Here is a 22,782-nt window from a genome sequence, read left to right as displayed (position 1 = left end):
CACCACCACAGATGGCTGTCCCACCTCTGCTCGAACTCTTCCAGCGAGAGAGAGCCCGCCCCACCCTCTTGATAACTGGTTCTATTCTCCACCCGTCAAGAGGTTTCTTTTAACATTCATCCTCCTGTAGCTTAAGCCCACTACGTCTAATCCTGAACCCAGCCCTTTCTATCGTTCTTCTTCCTAAGGAAACTGGACTTTAAAGCAGGGATGGGCAACAGGTAGCCTCCAATTCCACACACCCCCAGCGAGGCCCCTGACATGCTGCCAAATTTGGCAGCAGCGAATATATATATGCGCGCGCACGCACGCACACGCACGCGCACACACACACACAATTGTAAGGTTCAACAAAAACAAAACAAACAAAAGCAACAAGAACAACAGAATAAAAAATATAACATCTAAAGTATAACTGCATGTTTTAAAATTCTCAGTTTCAATTATTACAGCGTTCTAAAAAAAAAAGAAAAAAAGTAGATTATACCTAAACCAATAAAAGTAGTTTACAGTTGGTTTCAATGGAACCAACAAAGACCCTGATATGCTTGACAAAAGGGAAAATGTCTGGATCTATAGACTCAGAATTCTTAGTCCAAATGGCCTTAATCTGGAGGGCAATCCGTAGGCATTATACCACTCATAGCTGTTTTTTCACCTGAGGAACTTTCATCTCCAGGCATTCCAAACTGCCACTCCTAGTAACCATTTAACAGCACAGCTACCAATGAGGCTGGAAGCCAAAACATTTAGCTTAAATAGATATTTTTAATACTCTGTTGTTAGTCTTTCTACCTTTCATACATACATACATACATACATATATATCCAAACAAAATGGCAGCTGTAGTGCTACAGAACAGGGAAAGGGTCAAATTTAGCTAGCAAACAAGCTAAATCTGACCTTTTTGCCAACAATTTTTTTAGAAATTGGGGAGCCCCACAAATCGTGCAGTACCCTGCAGAGTACAGCCCATGCAAGGGGAGGGTCTGCACGGGGGGGGGGGGTGTCCCAGAATTCCTGCACTTGCCTGCCCATGCTTTAAAGGATGCTTCCCTGGAATGTCCTATCACCCAAGGAAGTGGAAGATGAGAAACAACACTTTAAATTGGGTGTGGGGGAGAGAGATCAGTAGCGAACAGCTCTGCAAATGAGTTGCTCTTGGAAAAACAGACGTTCTGCAGCCTTGACATTCACTATGACAGGCCTATCCAGCACGCTAATCGCTGCTGTATGTCATACACTCTTCTCACCCTCCCGACAAAATATCAATTTCTGATCCACAGCCAGCTTCCTCCCTCAGCCTTGATGTGAATACAGAAAAGGTTATGCCGCCTTCCGAGACCAAGACGCTCACTGTATTAAACATGCACTAAGGATCAGCCCTAAATATTACACACAGGCATAGAATCATAGAATCGTAGAATAGTAGGGTTGGAAGGGGCCTACAAGGCCATCGAGTCCAACCCCCTGCTCAATGCAGGAATCCAAGTCAGAGCATCCCTGACAAATGGCTGTCCAGCCTCGTCTTGAAGGCCTCCAGTGTGGGAGAGCCCGCCACCTCCCCAGGTAATTGGTTCCATTGTCGTATTGCTCTTACAGTCAGGAAGTTTTTCATCCATCTTCCTTGCCCAGATGTGGCTGGTGGCAGGGACTCAAAAGGGTAAAGCAGGGGTACAGAACCTCAGAGCCAGGGCACAATTCAGCCTTCTGGAATTCCCCAGATGGCCATGCCCTTTCCCCTGGCTCCACCCCTGTACTCCAACCACCAATCTCTGGATGGTTTCCAAGCCTCTGTGTAGGTTTTCTTTCCCATTCCAAAAGACTGAAATGCCATTTCTAAGACTTGGTTACTAGAAGTCAGAGCTTTAAGCTAAAATACGTTGACACTTTTTGCCCTGCCCTTTTTTCCATTGGCCACGCCCACCACTGCAATGCAGCCCCCAAGAGCTTCTCCAAAATGGAATTCAGCCCTCAGGCCGAAAGAGGTTAAACACTCTTGATTTAAGCCATTACCTAGCTGTACCTATTCTTGTACAGGAGAACAAGTCTCTCTTCAGTTCTTGCTATCTGACTCTACCAGAGGCAGGGATGTATGGATGGTGTAAAATCCATTCCATCTGTGCATTGCAGCTTGTCAGGTGCCTTTCGTCCCATCATCCGCCCATCGACGGAACCAGATTTTTCTTTTTCCAAATTTGTGCAAATGCACACTTGCACAAATTCGCACGTGCAGAAATGTGCAAATTCCCCCCCAATACGGAATTTCGTGCATTAGCCGATGGGAGAAATGTGCATTTTTGGCCGGGTTTCTTTAATTTTGTGTATTTTTCTATGACAAAATTTGGGAAAGTTAGAAAGCCTGTCCACAAGTCTGTGGAATCCGCCTGCTGGGGAGAAAGCTGGTCGGCTGCAGAATCCATGGGTTGGATTCATGAAAATCTGAACTCATTTGGCTCCGTTGAGGGTTTCTCCAACATCCCTAATCAGAGGGCCAATTGGGAGGGTTAGATTAGTCCCAGTGAAGGACACTGGGTGCCAGTGTGATGTAATGTAGAGACCTGAATTCAAATCTCCACTCAGCCATGAAACCAACTGGAAAAGTTAAACTAGGGCTGAAGGGAGCAGTCTGAAACTGACATGTACTGGTGCATGTCAGTTTCATACATGTTCATTCAGAAATCAATTCTGTCACATTTCACATTAATCTGCGATTTCGTTCTTAAAATCCACATGAAAATGTGCATTTAAATATGTATGTCTGAATGTATTTTTTCTCAATGTATGCATTTCTAGATCTAAAAGAACATTTTAGTAATTTTTTTTTTGAGCCAAGAACTGCATAACATTCGGAGAAGTGCAAACTCCGAAAGATAACTGGCATCTGATGATTAGTCTGAGAGGTGTGGAACAAGTCATTTTGCTTCAAAAGGGACTGAATGAAATCCTCAAGCATCCCTAGTCTAAAAACACACTCCCTAAATCAGTGTACCCTTTTGTACTATGTGTGTCACTGCAGTGACCTTTGTAAAGGGTGAACGGTGATCTGTGTCAGAAAATATACCCCCAGCACTTAACAACATAAGAGGAGCTGTGCAGGATCAGACCAAGGTCCATCTAGTCCAGCATTCTGTTCACACAGGGGCTAACCAGCTGCCCACGGGAAATCCCCAAACAGGACATGAGTGCAACAGCACCCTCCCGCCCATGTTCCCCAGCAACTGGTGTACACAGGCATACTGCCCCTGATACTGAAGGTAGCATAGAGCCATCAGGACTTGTAGCCATTGATAGCTCCAATCAAGACTGATAGCCTTATCCTGCATAAATTCCTCCAATCCCCTTTTAAAGACACCCAAATTACTTGATTTCCACAAATTACAACAATGTGGGAATGTTGCTGTCTGCTCACGGTTTCAGCCAGAGAGACATGCTTTCCTCTGGGATAAGCTGTTTGAGGCTCAAGCAAATCAATCCACTCAATAGCGGGGGCGGGGGAGAGGGATTGCCCTCTTTGGGGTCTTTTTGTGCTCCTGTGTATCTCAAGGTTCACCCAAGCGTGCCCCTACCTTCCTCTTCTTTCTCAATTTTGGCCCCAATCCTGTCAGCACATGAGCACTATTAGAAGGAGTGATAGTGCAGAATTTGGATTTTATTAGTTTTTTAAACACATACAGCCCTGGATATGCCTCTAGCAGCAAAACTGCTTGTTCATCCACTGCTCGCAGTTCCTACAGAAGCTATTTAGCATTCCCAAAAGCTTCCCTCTTGCTGGTGTTGTCATCCTTTAGAACAAAGGGCGGACAGAGCCACAAAGGCCCCGCCCAGCTTTGTACAGCCAAGAAATGAAACAAGGGCTTATATACTAAATCTTATGGAGCCGGTGGGAAATGGCAAATGCCAGAGTTCTTGTCAGGCCACACCGTGTGAAAGATGCTATGTGTTGCTTGATGGAGCCCCTGAGACACCAACCATCACCATGCACCCAGCTGTACCATTTCCAGTTCCAAACCCACAGCTTCATTCACAACAATATTATTGTTCAACTGTCCGCGGGATGAAAGATGGAAACCCAGCAATCAAAGCAGCTTATTTTACACATTTTCTCATTGCAAACAAAAAACGCCTTATGCTTCTTTTGTGCCCGTTCTCCTCCCACCAGAGAAGATCTGACCGAGCACAGAAACCTTCCTTGGAGGTTCTACATGCCAGCTTGGAACTATTAACCAGACACATCTAGGGTTACGTTAATTTGCGATCGCTCCCAGCTGTATGGAGGACTCATAACCCAATGCCAGAGCATGCGTCTCACAAACAGAGGGTCCTGGGTACAGTCACTGGCATCTCCCATTAGAGCAGGGATAGAGAATCTGTGCCCTGCTGGATCAGACCCAGGGTCCATCTAGTCCAGCATTCTGTTCACACAGTGGCCAGCCAGCTACCCACGGGAAACCCACAAGCAGGACATGAGTGCAACAGCACACCCCTCCGCCCATGTTCCCCAGCAACTGGTGTACATAGGCAAACTGCCTCTGATCCTGGAGGTAGCATAGAGCCATCAGGATTGGTAGCCCTTGATAGCCTTCTCCTCCATGGATTTGCCTAATCCCCTTTTAAAGCCATCCAAATTGGTGATCATCACTATGCCTTGTGGTAGCAAATTCCATGGTTTAACTATGCGCCGTGTGAAGAAGTCCTTCCCTTTATCTGTCCGGTTTATTGCTCAGGGGGGCTTTAATTAGCTGGGTGCTGTTTATTTCTTTTATTGTTGTATTTTTAATCCACTCCCATTAACCCGGCCCACATGGAAATGGTCAGAGATTATGTGAATTGTAACATACCTTAGTTACATCCTGACTGGACTACTGTACCATGCTCTGCGTGGGGCTGCCTTTGAAAAGCTTCCGGAAACTTCAGCTGGTCTAGAATTCTGCAGCCAGGCTGTTCCGTTCTTATGATAGCTTCACTGGCTACCAGTCTCTTTCCAAGCGCAATTCAAAGTGCTGGTTAGATCCTATAAAGCCCTATATGCCTTGGGACTATCTGAAAGACCGCCTTCTCCGATAGAAGCCTGCCCGGGTTTTAAGACCTTTGGGAGAGACCCTTCCCTCAGTTCCACCACCTTCAGAGGCATGTTTGGTAGGGACACAAGACGGGGCCTTGTTGGTGGCTGCTCCCCAGCTCTGAAACTCCCTGCTGAGGGAGGCTAGTTTGGCCCCCTCTCTGTTGTCCTTCCACTGGCAGACGCAGGCATCTTTATTCAGGCAGGCCTTTGACATGTATGCCGGTTTGTTCCTGAAGGGGGCTTTGATTAGTTGGGTGCTGTTCATTTCTTTTCTTGTTGTGTTTTTAATCCATTTACTTGTATATTATGTTTTAACTGAGCGTCTGTTCTTAATCTCTATTTTATTAATGTTTGCTGCCCTGAGGGCCATTTTTGGTGGAAAGGCCGGATGCAAATTAATTCATTATTCGAATAAATACCCCAACAATGCCTAAGCCTTTCCTAGCCTGCCCCCTGAGTTCCTTTAACACCACATTGGAGCCCCAACCTCGAGCCTTTCCTCATAAGGGAGGCGCTGCCAATGCTCTTAACGTTTTCGTCGTCCTTTCCTGTGCAACCTTAAGCTGCAAAAGCCACGACAGCGAGAAGCCTCAGCAATACAAACGGCGTTTCTGTGGTGGCTCCACTCATCACTTTGTCTGCCTGATTCAAAAATAAATTGTCTACAGCAGCGCCACGGTATGTTAATAGAACTATCTGCCTTCAGAGTAAAAGGAAGACAGACTATTTCTGTCACACACGTTTTCTGGTCTTTATATACTTCTTGGAACCTCGGCGAGTGCCACAGAGAAACACCGCAGACTCTGTTCCTCCTAATAAAGACCTGTCATTGCACAAACACAAAGCAATGATGTCAGCAAGATTTGCAGGGCATTTGAAGGTGTTTTGTGGGTTAACGTTGCTGCACTGTTTATTGTGCATTTCAATAAAGGACAGGCCTTAATCGCTCTCAGGTGGATTTTATTTTTTGGCTAGATAAGGGCAGGATTGGCCTAAGACCTTTTGCAGCCTCAAGTGAAGGGCATCCCATGTGCAAAAGCCGACCAAACAGCATCCTTCACAGCACCTGAGGGCAGCTTTGGGCACAGCACACAGGGCAGGCCATGAGACACACACACCTCTATCCTGCTGCAACACCCACCCTCCAGCCTCTGGCGCCACCTCGCTCTACCCAATGGCTGGGCCTGGGTAAATGGCAAGTGGAGAGCCAGGACCAGGACCTTCCAACCTCTTCCCTCTACTCCTACCAGCTTTTTCTTCCCCCTCCCCATATTTCGTCTCATGGCACTGAGTGCCGAGGACCAGCACAACTCTTTAAAGCAGAGGTGCAGAACCTCAAAGCCGTGGGCCAAATCTGGCCTGCCTGGGGTTCCAATCCAGCCTTCCGGGGTTCCCCAGATGATGACATTCCATTCCCCTGACCCCAACCCCTCCCCCAACTGCTGATCATTTAGTGGCTTCCCAACTTTCGCCCAGTTCCCCCCCCCCATTCTGAAAGCTCAAAATGCCTCTCATAAGGCTTAGTTAGTGGCAGTAAGGGCTTTACTCCTTTCTGTCTCCACAAACACACAGTCCGTCAGTGTTCTGCGCCCAATGCACATGCTTACTGGGCTGTTTGGGGGTTATCACCACCACCCAGATCCTTTTTTCTCATGGTTTTTTCCTGCTTCTGCAAACCTTGGGATTCCCTCTACCCCGATGATGACTCCCTCTTGTGCGTAGGCAGGTCGTGCTATTTTGGCTGCATAAGGCTCCACACCCCCAGCCCTCTGAATGTCAGAAATGAAGCCACTGAGAAACCTCTCCTATGCCACAGCTTTAACTCCCTTGGAACAGACTTCTAAAGCCCAGCAGCCAAAACCATCTCTTGTAGCTGTGGTTATGGATGGTATGAACTAGGAAAGTATTTCCAAGAACGATATGACTTTTCAGGATTATTTTTAAAAAATTAAAAGAGGAGATGAAAGAAAAAATGCTGTTCCTTCATCCCGTTGGGAGAGCTTTCATAGCATCAGCCTTACAGTAGGATTCGACATGTTATGAACCTGTCTCTTCCTAATGCTGATTGCTCTCTCGCCATCTGATAATGGACAATGCCATGTGTAGGCTTATATCTCTACATGCAAACACTCAAGCCCTGCTGCACCGAATGCTCTATGAAAACTGCGAAAGGCTGCCAAATGTTTATTTATTTATTTACAATATTTGTATACCGCTCCATATCTCAAACAGATTTCGGAGTGGTGAACACAAGAGATAAAACAGTAAAAGGAAAAAAAGATCAAAACACCCCATTAAAATTATGCTATTTTAAAAAACAGAATACCAACAGAAACCATGACTGGTCAATTAAGGAATGCCTTCTAGAACAGTGCTTTTTTCAGAAGGTGCCAGAAACAGTACGGTGTTGGTGCCTGCCTGACCTCCCGGGGCAGGGAATTCCAAAGAAAGGGGGCCACCATACTGAAGGCTCTTCTCCTGGTGAACTCCGGTCGGGCCATAGGTCCATGTGGAACCACCAGGAACATGCCCTCCAATGACCTCAGTGATGGGGCAAGTTGGTATGCTGGCTCTCACCAATGTTTGGTGAGAGCCAGCATGGTATAGACGTCAGAGCAACTTTCCCTAGCCCACCCACCGCAGCAAGATGTTTTGGACTACAAATTCCATCAGCCTCAGACAGCATGGTCAATGGTTGGGGATGATAGGGGTTGTAGTCCAAAACATATGGAGGGCGCAGGGCCAAATGCAAAAATGGCTGGGCCAAAATAGCAAAAATATCACTATCTTTACATGTAAAGCTCTTATTGCCACAGTTACTTAAACCTTGGTAGAGGCATTTCAACTTTTCAGAATGGGAAAAAACCATGGAAAAGCCTTATCCTCCATGTATTTGTCCAATCCTCTTTTAAACCTTCCTTCCTTTCTTTCTTTCTTTCTTTCTTTCTTTCTTTCTTACTCTCACTCTCACACTCACACTCACACTCACACACACACAGTTGAAAGGAGCCCAACAATTATTGGTTGTTCCAACCACATCCATCACACAAAGGTAGTGAACTCTCTCAATCTTTTAAAAACGCCTATAGCAAAAGTAACACTTTGCTTCATAAGATTTGGACAGTGTGAGCAAAGTATTTGGTTTCAATATACCCCCTTCAAAATTAACACAGCTCACATGGATGACAAAGTTATAACTTCAGGTCAACAGCAGCGCACTGAAGCAGTTAATCACTCCGTTACTTGGGTAGCTTAGTCTGTCTCTTCACAGGAAAGACAGTGAGGCTAATTCAGCCATTGATGTTGGTGCTTTGAGGGGAACAAAAGCGTAAGGACTTATTAAACACACACACACACACACACACCACACCACACCAAACAAAACCACCTAAGACTAAGAGCCACCCAGATCATGAGGCAGGGAAAATTGGTTTGTGTGTGTGTTTGGGGTAGGTGGATTCTGCTTTCCCCACCAACTGCACTGCCTCCTCTCCTCCTCTCTTGGCCAGAGAACAACTTTCAAATTGGCACCAGTTTTCCGCAGCAGCCTCTCCTCCAAGATGCAGCAACCCTAAACACACACACACACACCCCTCCTTCTCCAGAGGTCGCTCCTTCTCAGAGCCTTCTTGGTGGCTGCTCCCAGGCCCTGGAAATCCCTGCTGAGGAAAGCTAGGTTGACCCCCTTTCTCTGTTGTTCTTCTGCCAAGAGGCAAAGGGCAGGTTCACATGACAGGACAACGCTCCCTGCGAACAAGCTATGCGGTGTGGGTTATTTTTGGAACAACCCATGGCATGCCCAACAAATGGTTCAGCTTACCATGGGTTCTTCTACCCCTCCTTCCCCCTCGGCCCTCCCCCCGGTATCCCAGGATCCTGCACAGCTGAACCCATCTTGTTTGCCCGTCCCGTCCCCCATGCTGCTCTGATTGCAACCCCATTTTAGTTCCCTGGCTTTTTAATTTTATTTTTTCAGCCCCCAAGATTTGTGTAAATGGGGCCATAACTTTTTTTGGCCCTGGGAATGTGCAGAAATATATCTGTAATGTAATTATTATTGTTGGTCTTTCGTAGTTGTGCCCTGGTACGTTTCAGCAATCAAAGGGAAGATAGTGCAGTATGAAACATACAAAGAAATTGACAAGATGAGATTGTATATACGCTACTTTGACAGCTGTTGATAGTGACAGGTCAGAAAAAGGGGCCAAGAACACCCACATGGCAAGGTTTTAAGTGTTGAACAAATGGGTGTCCTGCTTCCATTCCGCACTTCCCCAAGTCTCCCAGAAGTTCTTATAAGACAGATCTAGGGTCCACCCCCTTTTCACGGCTCCCATTCAGAGCAGTTACTGCTGCGGTTACTGCAAATGGGTTCTCGTATCGTGCAAACCCAGCCAAAGACACTTTTATTCAGGCAAGCCTTTGGCATATAAGCTGGTCTGTTGCTGAAGGGGTTTGTTTGATCTGTTGGGGGCTGCTCATTTCTTCTATTGTTACATTTTTAATGTTGTCTTCAACTGATTTGTTTTGATGTTATGTTTTCTCATTCAGATTTTGTTTTCGATACGGTTTTTATCATTAGCTTCCTTATGCATCATTTTTTGGCAGAAAGTCGAGATATGAGTCGAATAAATAAATAAATAAATAAATAAATCCGGCTTCTGCTGTGTTTTTAGGGCCGAACTAGACAATGACATAAAAATGTGCCTTTGCGTTTAACATGCACATTTTCTTAAAATGCAAATAGCAGTTGTGGGAGAGAGACACTGCATGTGTGCACCAAGGGATTGGAGCAAGTGAAGGAGTTTAACCCTTTCCTCCCCTCCCAGGGTATTGATGAAAATGGCTTCTTCAAAGCCTGAGGAGAGGGAGGAGGAGTTCCCACAAAGGCCAACAGGAGCTTTCCTCCCGACGCTGCTTCAGAGGAGCCGTTTTCATTGAGACCGCCGCAGGGGAGGGAAGGGTTAAACACCCCCTCCTCACCAGTAATGATCAGCCCTACCCCAGCTGCTGCTATTTGTATGAAACACACACACACACACACACACCATTGTGTGTTAAATGTAAAGACACATTTAACATCATGTCTAATTCGGCCCTTAGAAGCAATCCTTCATTCTTGGCCTGTCCTCTCAAGACCTCCGTACTGTGGTTTTGCCCAAGGTCTTCTACATACCAAGAGACAACATACAGGTGACATTCCATCACATGTCATTTTACCATAAGTTTTACTTGGATTTCCCCCCTCCATTGTGGGGCAAAAAGGAGTGCTTGGGGGTGGGGATTCTAACAGAAAACACTACTAAGGGAAATGAATTTGATAATATACTAGCAAATGGGCCTGGCTTTGCATGGATGCGAATAGCCCTTACGTTGATACAGTGAAGGCGGCAAGCAAACATACAGAGCTGTCAGAGTTGGATACATTGTTGCCACACCATCTGAGTGAAGCCACGCCCACTGGCACTCCTAAGCCCACCCCCTGCCAGGCACACTGCTGTAGCCCCTTAAGAGAGGAGTCTGTCACTCCATTCTCCTGAGGGGCAGCTGCCCCAAAGCAGGCAGGAGAGGGGCAGGCATATAACTCTGTCCCTTGACCTGCTCATCTCCCCTGGCTTCAAACTGTATGACTGCAGAGCTATGTGCTGGTTAGTTTTGCCCCTAGTGGCTGACGATGTTCTGCAGGCTTCAACCACATGCGCACATTTAATTTAATTATAATTAATTAATTAATTAATTATTAAAACAACATAACCCTGAGGTGCATGCCCCTAAGGTCCCTTTAGTATGCATACCAAGTTTCAGGTGTCTAGGAGTCACAGTCTTGGAGTTTTTGGTGGTGATGGACGGACAGACAGACACACATCCTCTTTTATTATTATAGATCTTTAAAATGTCAAGGACAAACTACACATGTCGTTTGGCCCCAAATCAATCAACCAATCAATCAATTAATGCTATTACGGTCGTAGACCAGCAAGTTAAAAGATAGTTTCGATTACAACAGCCAAGTCAAATCCCAGCCTTTGGGGATGCCATGACGGGTGTCCCCAAAGAAACTGAAGGTCGGAGTCTCCCTTTGGATGACAAAGTGGAACAAAGAATTTCTGGCAGCTGTCTGACATTCTGTGCAAAGCCCCCAAATTTTTCTTTCCTATGTGGTCCCTAGGTATACATTGCCTCTCACTCTCCCATGCAGCAATCATGGCATTTAGTCACATTCTCCCACTAGGTTTTCCTTCAAGTTCCCTTACACATCTCAGCTTTGGCATCCCTGACCCTGACTGGAGAAATTTCACTCCAGAGGTTCCACTAAGGCACAACTGTCCATCAAGCTGCAGTAGCTTGGTCTGACATTTGCCAACACTTGACAATCGATCCCCCAAAGACTTTGCAGGCACATGCTTCTAAAAGAGAAAAAGAAAATGGGGCTCCGTTAAATATAAACAACACTTTTTAAAAATGCCTGCAAAAGAGATTTTGCTCAGAACAACAGGAAAAAAGGGCAGCTTCTCTTGTTTTAATGCAACTGTTATTGCAAAGGTGATTAGACTCTCACAGAATTGCTCCAAGATCTGGAAGACAGAATTAAAACTGCCCAGCAAGGACCTGGAAATGAATGCTAATGTTCCTATTGGTACATGAAAAAATACTTTGTATTTCGAAATTGACATTCAAAACAGATTCCCTGCATACCCAGCTCTTAACGAAAGGACAGGATAGGGAAAAACTGTCATTTGTGACAACAGCTGAAACAAGAGAAATTCACAAAAACAAAAACAAAGTATGCATGAGCGCGCGCGCACGCGCGCACACACAAACACACACACACACACACTGGACTGGGCCAAAAGGCCTCCTTGCATTTCACTGCTCCATTTTGGAGATTTCTTTCAGCCTTCAAAAAGTAAACAAACCATTTTGGGGTGGGGGGGCATTGCCTTTCAGCTCTGTCTCTCGTTGCCATGATGGGAGAAAGAAGGTGCATTTCACAAAGCTAAGGAAAGAAAAATAACATGAAAGGTAAGACCTGCCCACCCTCTCTGGAAATGTGTTGACTTTCCAAGACCTGAAATGATGACCCATCACAATTCAGGGGGGGGGGCACTAGTTTTGGGCTGCATCAATTTGAACCGATTCAGCTCAGTCCCTAAATTGCGCACAGTCAGTTGCTAGCTGCCACCTGACAAGATGTACACTCTCATAGAAAAGTACACACTTCAGTCTTGGTTCATGAACACAGCATGAGTGGGCACTAAACCACATGGTGAAGCTGCACACGCTCCTCCCATCCTGCACGGACATAAACTCCTGTGTCAGCCGAGTCCTCCGCCCATTTGCATGACAGTCATGGAGAGGAGTCTACCCCTGATATGTTGTGCAATGTCTCCACCTTTTTCTGAGAGCAATAGATCATGTGAATGCAGTTTCTGGTTGTTCTTGACAGCTCACACACGAGGCAATTGTGGGGAAGGGGGCGCCTCACTCCACTCCACCACCACGCCGTTTCAGGACTTCTACCCTAGTGAACTGTAATTATTATTATTAGGGTGATCTGGGAGAGCAGATCTGTTGCTTTGTAGGACCACCAGAGTTTGCTTCCACTAATGCAATTCTTGCACATCGGTAACGGAGCAAATATCACAATGGAGCAACTCTCTGCAGTGCTCTCTCAGCCAAAAGAAACCATACTCGGGTAGCGTTGTCCCAGAAGCATCTCACCGCTCAGAGAAGTGGGGAGCACACAACAGTATGAACTGAGGGTCATACATGGGATCCACTGACACACACACACAAAAACAGTGGCCTCAATCTAGAACTGGGGTTTGTTTGCTTGAAAGTTATCTCCAGGATCATTTAATAAGGCTGGAGACAGGCTCACTGCAATTACCTTAAAGTAGCCAGGATGAGTACCAAAAAAAACAACAACCCAGCCCCAAAACAGCAGATGTAGAGTGAGTGAGTGAGTGAGTGTAGTCCAGGAATGGACAAATCTGTCCATTTTACTTTCTATGACATTCACATTTTATCAAGTACAAGTTCATTCTGTCCGATTTCTGCATCAATCTGCAGATCTTTTTTTGAGTGCATTTTCATATGAAAATTTTCATACATATTTTTTATCCATTTCTTTTATACATTTTCCCCTAATATACACATTTTCCCTACATCATTTCCCCAATATATGCTTTTCACTACAAAAACCAAAGGACCATTGCATTATAGAGCACTATTTCCACCCTATCAAATAATTATTTTGTCTTCCTTCCTGCACTCTCTCACAAGTAGTCATTTACTGACATGACTGTGTAGTTATTAGGGATGTATGAGAAATTCGTTTCAGTTCATTTTTTATTAGGATTTTACCCAGTTTGCACCTTCTGGACCGAACATGGACTCAGACACAATCTGAGTTTGAAGGCTGTACATTTCTGAGCTTGCAATGTGATTCATGGATTAAAAAAAATGCATCTGACAGCATGCGAAAATGTGCATGGAAAAATGTGTTCTTTGAAAAATGAAGACAAATACACTTTAATCAATGGAAGAAGAATGCAAACATTTCAAAGATGACCACAACTGAAGCGTACATTTGGAAAAATATGCGCAGAAATACACACAGGTTTTCATGCAAAAATAAAGAAAAAGCAAAGCTTGCAATCTGAGACAGACTCAAGTCAGAACAAGCTTCGAGATGGAATTCAGAGAACTTCTGTGAGCACCAGTTTTGCTGATTCACACATCCCTAATGGTTATATACTTTACTCTCCCAACCCAACAGTTGTCAGATCTCCACTTTTTAGCAGAACAAATTATTGCCGTTACTACCACATAACCATCTTTTGAGTATTCACAGGCTCTCATACACCTTAATAGAAACAGTAACAGATCACTTTCCAGATTACTGAGTATTATTAATGTAATCTTATTAATAGAACAGGGATAATTAAACTATCCCTGTTTCGTTAATACTCAGAACTGGTGTTAAAATACCAAGAAACAGTAGAAATGCCAGCCTGCCAAAAAAATAAACCAAACCATTTCAGGTCTCCTTTCATGTCATCCCTGGTATGCTTACAGTGGCCTCTGCAATTAATGAATGAGTTGAGCTCGCCTTCTTTAAACACAAGTGGCCTGGAGAATCTATATATCAGAGACACTGTAAAAATAAAGGAACTGTTTCCAAAATATGCCAGCATAGGAAATAGGTAATCCCTGGGGTATGTGCATGTGATTAAGTCTCCTAGGGAAATTCAACAGGTCTTGAAATGTACTCAGCTTCAGCTGAATCATGCTCAGATGTTTTAAGACAAAGGGAGCAGCCCTGAAGTGGTGGACCAAGTTACAGATTGAGGAAATATTCAGGAACTTAGTAATGCCTGCACTTACCCTACATTTGCCTTCCCCAACCTGGCCCTGTGTTGAACAGGCTGGGCGTGATGGGAGTTGTAGTTCTGGAGGGCACCAGGTTGGCAAAGCCTGCCCTACATGTCAAAAACTCTGTCTAAAAGTCCTGAATCTCATAGGAAGCTCAGTGTCTAGGACTGGATCTTAAACTAGAGCCAGTGTGGGGTATAGTGGTTAGAGCAGGGTGGTAAACCTCTGGCATGTGGGCCAAATGTGGACCTCCAGGCCATTCAATCTGGACTCTCCCCAAGCCACTCCCACCCACACTAGGCCACACCCCATTTCCTCAGGCCACCCCCACCCACTCAGAGGGAACCTTAAAGCCCAAGTGTTGGAAGGTGGATGCCCAGATTCAAATGACCTTTTTAAAATCCTGTTGTGTGCTGAACAAAGGTAAGTGGTCCCACCTACTTTTGGATCTGGGCCCACCTACTACTGAAATGCAGATCCTGGCATCTTTCGACCATGATCATTCTTGTGTCCAGGGGCCTGGGACCCTTGGAAGTAAGACTTGAGTTCCACACAAAACTTAGATGAGTCGTTTATTTTAGCGTTCCTTCCTTGAAGACAGCCACAGTTAGACTGGCCCTTGCCTTGCCAGTCCAGTATGAATCCTAGGGTGGATTACCTGTGTTTCATCCATGTCATTCAGAAATCCTGGCCTGGCTCAAGGAATAGGCCTATCCCAAACATTACAATAACGCGGACCTGGACAGAAAAAATGCTCCCCACCACTAGTTTAGAGTGTCGGACTAGAGGTGGGAAGACCCAGTTTCAAGTCCCTCATCCATTATGCTTGCTGGGTGAGCGTGGGCCAATTGCTCCCTCTAAGCCTCTCCTACCTCACCAGGCTATTGTGAGGATAATGTGGGGTGTGGAGGAGAGAAGAGAATCATGTGCACCACCCTGAAAAACCTCGAGGAAGAGCGGGACAAAAAGGTAACAAATAAATCAATAAATCGCTACCTAGGATTTTGTGTGTATGGGAGGGGAGGTGCAACATCAGCCCCTGAAACTGGCAGGCAATATGACACCTCTTGATTGGCCAGACCTAGCCTCTGCCAACGGAGCAGTACATTCTGTTCTTCAAGATCCAGTTCAAAAACCCTTTAACGCCGCTTACGTTCAGCCTGTAGCACTGTTTGCAGCTTCCACAACTAACCTCAGAATCCCCGGGTTGGTGAATACTCACTCAAATTCCAGATTTCAGTGCAGTGGCCTTGACAATGAATTCTATAAATTTTAATGTTCAGGCCCAGTTCAGATGTAACAGGCAGCCATGGTTTCCTGGTACGCAAACAAGCTGTGACTAGTATTGAGCTCATGTACTCCCCTGTCCCCTCTCCTCTTTCACACCCATGAGAAAAAGATCAGATTTTTCCACTTCTGCTTTTACACTAACCACAGTCCCCTGTTGATTTCTGTCTGAACACAGGGAACTGTAGTTTGTTTAAACCATCATCAGTACGAATAAGCCAGGATCTGAAACCATGGTCTGATGCTGGCTTGTTCTCACCAACCATAGGTTAAACAAACCACAGTTCCCCAGGTTTGGACATCACAAGGAACCATGGTTAATTTAAAACTGGAAGCTGAAACATCTGACCTCCTTCTCATGGGTGCGAAAGAAGAGGAGGGAGGAAGGGGAAGCATGTGAACCTGAATCTCACCAAGGCTCATTCACATCGCAGGAGCAATGGTTTCCCACTACATCGGAAACAGGCCTAAATACATGCAATTAACTGAGACTTTTGAACAATAAAGAGAAACATTTGTAACCAGAAAACTTTCTCCACTACCTGCAGAGTAAGGCTCTTGCTTCTCAATGTAAATGAATTCCTTCCTTTCATATTTGGCTCTGATCCATTGTTCTCGTAGCAGCCTGTGAAAAATAAAGGAAGAATATGGTCAGGATTCAGCCAGGAATGATTAACTCTCCACAGAAAGCAGGCATCCTCCAGAAATAAAATGGGATGCAGACTGAAATCCTGGTTTGGTTTCTGTTCCTTCTTTTAGCAACCTGGACAAAAATAAAACAGATCCCTTCCCTGAATACATAACTGGCAGGGATTTTTTGTTGTTGTTTAAACAAAGAACTTTGACAAGAAACTAAAACTGGCTCACCAACTACACCAATAAAACTTTGTAGCCATCTTGCTGTTTGGATTTTAAATGGCAGTGCAGAAGGAAATATATTTGCAGGCTGAATAGTTAGGAATCACTGGAGATGCTTCCTCTAACAATGCCAGAGAAGGGATAAAGAAGGAGTCAGAGGAAAGCCGTGGAAAGCTAGGAGGTCAGAAGGCAACCCAAACCCCAACTGACAATCTCATATGGCTCTTATTACAGCGTGACCACACTTGGAATACTGTGCGAGTTCTGGTCACTGCACCTCAAAAAGGATGTTGCAGAGTTCGAACAGATGCAGAAAAGGGCAACCAAAATGGAGCCACTCTTCTGTGAGGAAAGGTTCAACATCTAGGGCTGCTTAGCTTAGAAAAAAAAGGAGTATGGGGTGACAGGACAGACATGTACAAAATTATGCATGGTGCAGAGAAAATGGATAGGGAGACATTTTTCTCCCTCTCTCAGAATACTAGAACCCAAACGGGTCATCCCATGAACCTGACTGGTGGGAGGTTAAGGACAGATAAAAGGATGGACTTCTTCACACAGCGCATAGCTAAACTGTGGAATTCGCTACTGCAAAATGTGGTGATGGCCACCAATTTGGATGGCTTTAAAGGCGGATTAGGCAAATTCCTGGAGAAGGCTATCAGTGGCTACTAGGTATGTGCTACCTCCAGTATCAGTACCAGAAGTATACATGCCAATGTATACTAGCTGCTGAAGAAGATAAGCAGGAGGATGCTATTGCCCTCATGTCCTACTTGTGGGCTCCCCACAAGCTTCTGGCTGACCACAATGGGAACAGAATGCTCGACTGGATAGGTATCCAGTACGGCCTTTCTTACGTTCTTAAGATGGTCTGAAGTCAGAGGTCAATGTTCACAAATTGCTTGGATCAAATTGCTTGGATCAAACTGCTCAGATCAAAGAGCTCAGATCATCATCAAAGAGCTCAGACCATCTGAGCCCAGATCAAATTGCTCGGATTATCCAAGCAACAAATTGCTCGGATCAAAGAGCCTCTGCAGAGGTTCAGGCTTTACAGGTGCAACCTTAATGATCCTGTGGGTCACCTAGTGCAGCATTATTGTGTTTGCCCCATTCACATATAAGTGTGGAATGGACCATGCTTGGGATTTCTGTTTGGAGGGGGGAGATGGCTTGCACCAAGGGTAGGCAAAGTGGAGCCCTCCATATGTTCTGCACTACAACTCCCAGAAGCCTCAGCAAGCATGGCCAATGGTCAGGGATTCTGGGAGTCACAGTTGAAAACATCCAGAGGGCAGCAAGTTGCCTGAGCCCTGGCATTGAGTATGAAAGGAGTATGCGTAGGCCATAACTCACATTTGCCCCTTTCACAATAGGGTTGTTCACACAACACACTAACCCATACTCAGTGGTTTGCTGTAGGTTGTTGTTGAACCATGGATTGTTTGTTGAACCATGGGTTAGCGTGTTGTCTGAACCCAGGACATTTTCCACAGGGTGGCCTTTGACTATGCAGTGTGGCTTGTTAACCACCCTGAACAACCCAGCAACAAACCATGGGTTCTCAAGGTGGCTTGTTCAAGAAAAGTCAGCCACATTGCATGGTTAACAAGCCACCCTGCAGAAAATGTCCTGGGTTCAGACAACACGCTAACCCATGGTTCAACAACAACCCACACTCAACCACAGAGTGGGGGGTTAGCATGTTGTGCGAAGTCCATATCAATGTTTATAATTAAGAACATTATTGGATTTCACCAAGACCAACCTAGTGGGGAAGAATACCAGCCGGTGGTCCACTAGAATCCCAGGCAGCCTACCAGAAATGGACCAGACGGCTACTGGTAGTCTGCCTCCTGCGCACTGCTGCTTCATCTATCATGGCCACAAGGCCCTTTATATCTGTCCTACTCCAGCCTGCCCCAATGAGGTGCCCTCGAGGTGTGTTGGACTACAACTCCCAGCACCTCCCAGCCACATCTGGCTGGGGATGCTGAGAATTGTAGTCCAACACACCTGGAGGGCACCCCATTGAGGGAGGCTACCCTACCTAAAGGGATCTCTCTGTTGCTCAGTTCCACCAGGGAAAGCTTCCATCATAATACCTGGGAGAGAGACTGCTGGCCAGAAGAAGAACTTATTGGGAACATAAGGAGCTGCCTTACCCTAGGTGAGGCTGTTTGCACACCTAGCCCAGCCGTGTCTCTTTTAACCGGCGGTGGGTCTCCAAGATCTCAGGCAGAGAAAGGGCTTCTCCATCACCTGACCCTTTTTGTTCCAGACGGGAGATGCCAAGGATTGAACCTGGGATCCTCCGCATGCAAAGCATGAGCTCTGCATTGAGCTATGCTGCAGGCCCTCCTGACCACAACTTGGAGGTTCCCAGACCCACCCACCCGTGTTTTATGCAGTACGTTCTCCACCCTGCTCTGCTTCCCCCTTTGGCTCACCACAGGGCTTCCTGAAAAAGATCTTTATGCGGGTTCCTCCAGCACAGCACAAATATTTTAACAAATATAAACTTAACTCATCTGCTTCCTTTCACACACTAAAGAGCACCGTGCGTGCAACTTGTTTGACTCCGAACTGGAACTGTGCTGGGACTACGGATGTCGGAGGAATCTGGTTAGGGGGTGGAGCTCGACGAGCTTGTGTTAGCTTGCCGCCCCGCCCCCAGCCCTGGACTCAGACTCATCTTCCTCTAGCTGGCCCAACTCGGTCGGCAGCCAGTTGTGCCAGCTAGCAGTTTGTGTGTGTGTGTGTGTGTGTGTGTGTACATATTGTGCAAATAGAGGTTTACACAAATTGCAGCTGCAACTTGCATAATTTGTGCAAATTTGGCTGCAATTTGTGTGAAATGCACATCACTCCAGTGCTGAAGGAGTTGCACTGGTTACCAGTTGTTTTCCAGGCCAAATTCAAGGTGTTGGTTTTGACCTTTAAAACCCTATATGGTTCCAGCCCAGCCTATCTTAAGGAGTGCCTCCAGCAGCACCAGACAGGCCGCTTAACAAGATCAGCCTCGGATGGCCTTCTCTCTGTCCCATCAGCCAGGACAGCTAGACTGGTGGGGACGAGGGAGAGGGCCTTTTCTGTGGTGGCCCCCACTCTGTGGAACTCCCTCCCTAGGGAACTCCGCCATGCCCCCTCTTTAATGAGCTTCCGCTGTGCATTAAAAACATGGTTGTTCAGGCAGGCATTTGGGGTGGGTTAGGGTATTTTAGAAAATGTTTTTATTGTAGAATTTTATTGTTTTAAACTGTTTTATTGTACGTTGTACATCGCCCAGAGTGGCTCGGTGACCAGCCAGATGGGCGATTAATAAATTTAATAATAAATAATAAATTAATAATAAAAATGTGCAAGTTACGCGAATTATGCTTGCGATTTGAGCAAATCTCTATTTGCGCAAATAAAAAAGTATAGGAAAACTTCCCAGATTTCCAGGAAAAACCTGCCACTCAGCCCACAAATGCAAGCAAGTCAGGTAGGCAACACAAGCCCACCGAGCCCCAGATTTCGCAGCGACAGACATCCCCAGCTGGAACACTGCCAGCCACAGGTTTTGGAGGGCCCTTGCCCTCACTCAGTTAATCCTCACTGTCTGTCACCAGCTCTTGCTCCTCCTCCTCTTTCTCATCATTGCTCCAGCTTGCTTGCTTGGCAGGAAGAAAGCCAATGAGCAAGGAGGCCGTGGCATCTCCTGCTCCTCCTTCTCACCACCGCTGTGGTCTGGGCCGGAGCAAGAGGCTGATGAACAAGGCAGGTGAAGAGGAGGAGCAACTCCAGCAGGTTCTTCTTAGTGGGCTTCTGCTGGGGTGTAGGCCGTCAGCAGGTGCCCAACCATGCCTACCCTTGATATGGGCCCTTTGCTGGAAAATTGCATCAAACTTCCCCAACCTGGTGCCCTCCAGAGGTTTTCCACTTCAATGCCCATCGGCCTCAACCAGTATAGCCAGTAATCAAGAATGCTGGGGGTTGCAGTCCAACACATCTGGAGATCACCAAGTTGGGGAAGGCTGGGCTAGTCCAAGACTTTAACCACTTTAACCTGTCGTGCCCGGAAACAACAGAGAGACCCACTACTGTTTCTGCAGTTTGACGCCACAAGGCCCCGGACCTCCACACAAGTGCCTGTTGACTGGAAGTGCAAAGATCAACCAGCCTCCACTGGATAGCAGCCCCTTCCTTCCCTTTCTCCTTTCTATCCCGAGAGAGGCTAAGTAGGGTAGAGGAACATGAATAACGTTCTGTCCAGAGGCTTCCAAGAAGCTGCAAATAGCTTATTGGGCTCAGTCCAACAGCGAGAATGGAATTTTTGCTGCACTTTCCACTCAAAGACCAACAGAACAAGAGAGAGACAGACAGAGCATGGACCATCTGAACCAGTGAAGCCTGGAGGACACCCGAGGATATGGATGTTGGAGAAATCCACAATGGATTCAGATGAGTTCAGGTTTCTATGAATCCAGCCTGCAATTTCACAGCAGACTGGCTTTTTCTGAGTCACATGGATTCCACAGACTTGCAGACTGGTTTTTCGCTTTACGGGGAGGAGGGGGATTTGCGCTACTTCGCATTATTGCATTAGCGCAAGTGTGCATTTACACTAATGACCACTTGCGCTAATGCACATTAGTTAATGTGAAATAGCGCTAATCTGCATTAGCACATTAGCCCTAATTACCACAAGTAGAACACATTTTTGGTTTTAAAAAACCTAGTCTCATCAGTGAGTGGCTGACAGAAAGATGCCTGACAATCCATAAAAATGGACAGAACCGATTTAACAAAATCCATACATCCCTAGCTGAGGATGAACAAATTTGAACCATGGCATGGCAAACCCAGGGCCAAAGAAGACACGAAACCATTCACACAATTAAGAATTGCACAAGTAGCTTGTTAAAAGTAAACTGCAGGCGCAGGCATCTCATGTAGTTTGGACCCCAGACATAGACTGTCTGGCTCAGTGGGAATGAGTGATGACGGCAAGCTCAGACATAGACCCCGCCTAGTCTCTTGGAAAGGATCCTTACTCACCTCAGGTGGCCAGGCACAGAAGCTTTGCACAAAACAGTTCTTTGAGGCCAGGAAGGACAAATATTTGTACTACTATTATTCGTCTATCAGCTATGAGGGAGAAGGCCTGAATCACATACGGGCTAAGAAACGCTAATAAAACACTCATCTTTCACCTTTAAGACAAATACATTATTCTGCATTCCCTATTCCCGCCGAGAAGCAGAAAAAGCCATGGAAGCTCATCATTTTCCATTCAAGAAGAGAGGACTGGAATCTTGTGGTAGCTCCGCAACCATCTGTTTAATTTGCAAGTGCATTGGTCGAGCTCGTATTAGAATCATAGAATAGTAGGGTTGGATGGTGCCTACAAGACCATCAAGTCCAACCCCCTGCTCAATGCAGGAATCTAAGTCAAAGCATCCCTGACAGATGGCTGTCCAGCCTCGTCTTGAAGGCCTCCAGTGTGGGAGAGCCCACCACCTCCCCAGGTAATGGGTTCCATTGTCATATTGCTCTAACAGTCAGGAAGTTTTTCCTGATGTTCAGCCAGAATCTGGCTTCCTGTGACTTGAGCCCATGATTCTGTGTCCTGCACTCTGGGATGATGGAGAAGAGATCCTGGCCTTCCTCTCTGTGACAGCCTTTCAAGTACTTGAAGAGCGCTATCCTCTCTCCCCTCCTCTTCTCAAGGCTAAAGATGCCCAGTTCTTTCAGTCTCTCCTCAGACAGCTTTGTTTCCAGTCCCCTGATCATCTTTGTTGCCCTCCTCTGAACCCTCTCCAGCTTGTCTGCATCCTTCTGAAAGTGGGTTCCCAGAACTGGACACAGTACTCCAGATGAGGCCTAACCAGTGCTGAGTAGAGGGGGACTAGCACTTCCTGGGATTTGGAAGCTATGCTTCTATTAATGCAGCCCCAAATAGCATTTGCCTTTTTTGCAGCCACATCACATTGTTGGCTCATATTACAAGTGACACAAAAACAAGCACACAGGGTGGGCAGGGCTAACCTGCCCCACTGTCCCAGCAACTGCTGCACAACGCAGTATACAGTGTCCAACGGTGGAAGACAGATGCTGGTGAGAAGCTCATAAGCAGGGCATGAAGACAATATAGCCCCACATGCAAACAACACACAACCTGTGTTGTTTCATAGCAGGAGCGTCG

At 46.1% G+C, this 22,782-nt stretch overlaps 1 protein-coding gene across 2 annotated transcripts in view; it reads right to left on the bottom strand.

Annotated features, from left to right (window-relative positions):
• Positions 1 to 22,782, bottom strand: part of ADAP1 (ArfGAP with dual PH domains 1) — a 90,718-nt gene that overhangs the window by 50,788 nt on the left and 17,148 nt on the right. For both annotated transcript variants that reach the window (XR_014785527.1, XM_084818342.1), the window contains exon 4: positions 16,274 to 16,356. Coding sequence is in view for 1 of the 2 variants with exons in the window: in XM_084818342.1 (XP_084674468.1) it covers positions 16,274 to 16,356 (83 nt within the window). In the remaining variant the exon portion in view is untranslated. The remainder of the gene's footprint in view (positions 1 to 16,273; positions 16,357 to 22,782) is intronic.

This window comes from Heloderma suspectum, chromosome 12, assembly GCF_057233095.1.
Source record: "Heloderma suspectum isolate Gila_16-S chromosome 12, 16-S_ref, whole genome shotgun sequence".
Lineage (NCBI taxonomy): Eukaryota > Metazoa > Chordata > Lepidosauria > Squamata > Helodermatidae > Heloderma > Heloderma suspectum.
Note: the sequence above shows the minus strand (reverse complement) of the source record. Positions and strands in the feature narration are given on the sequence as shown.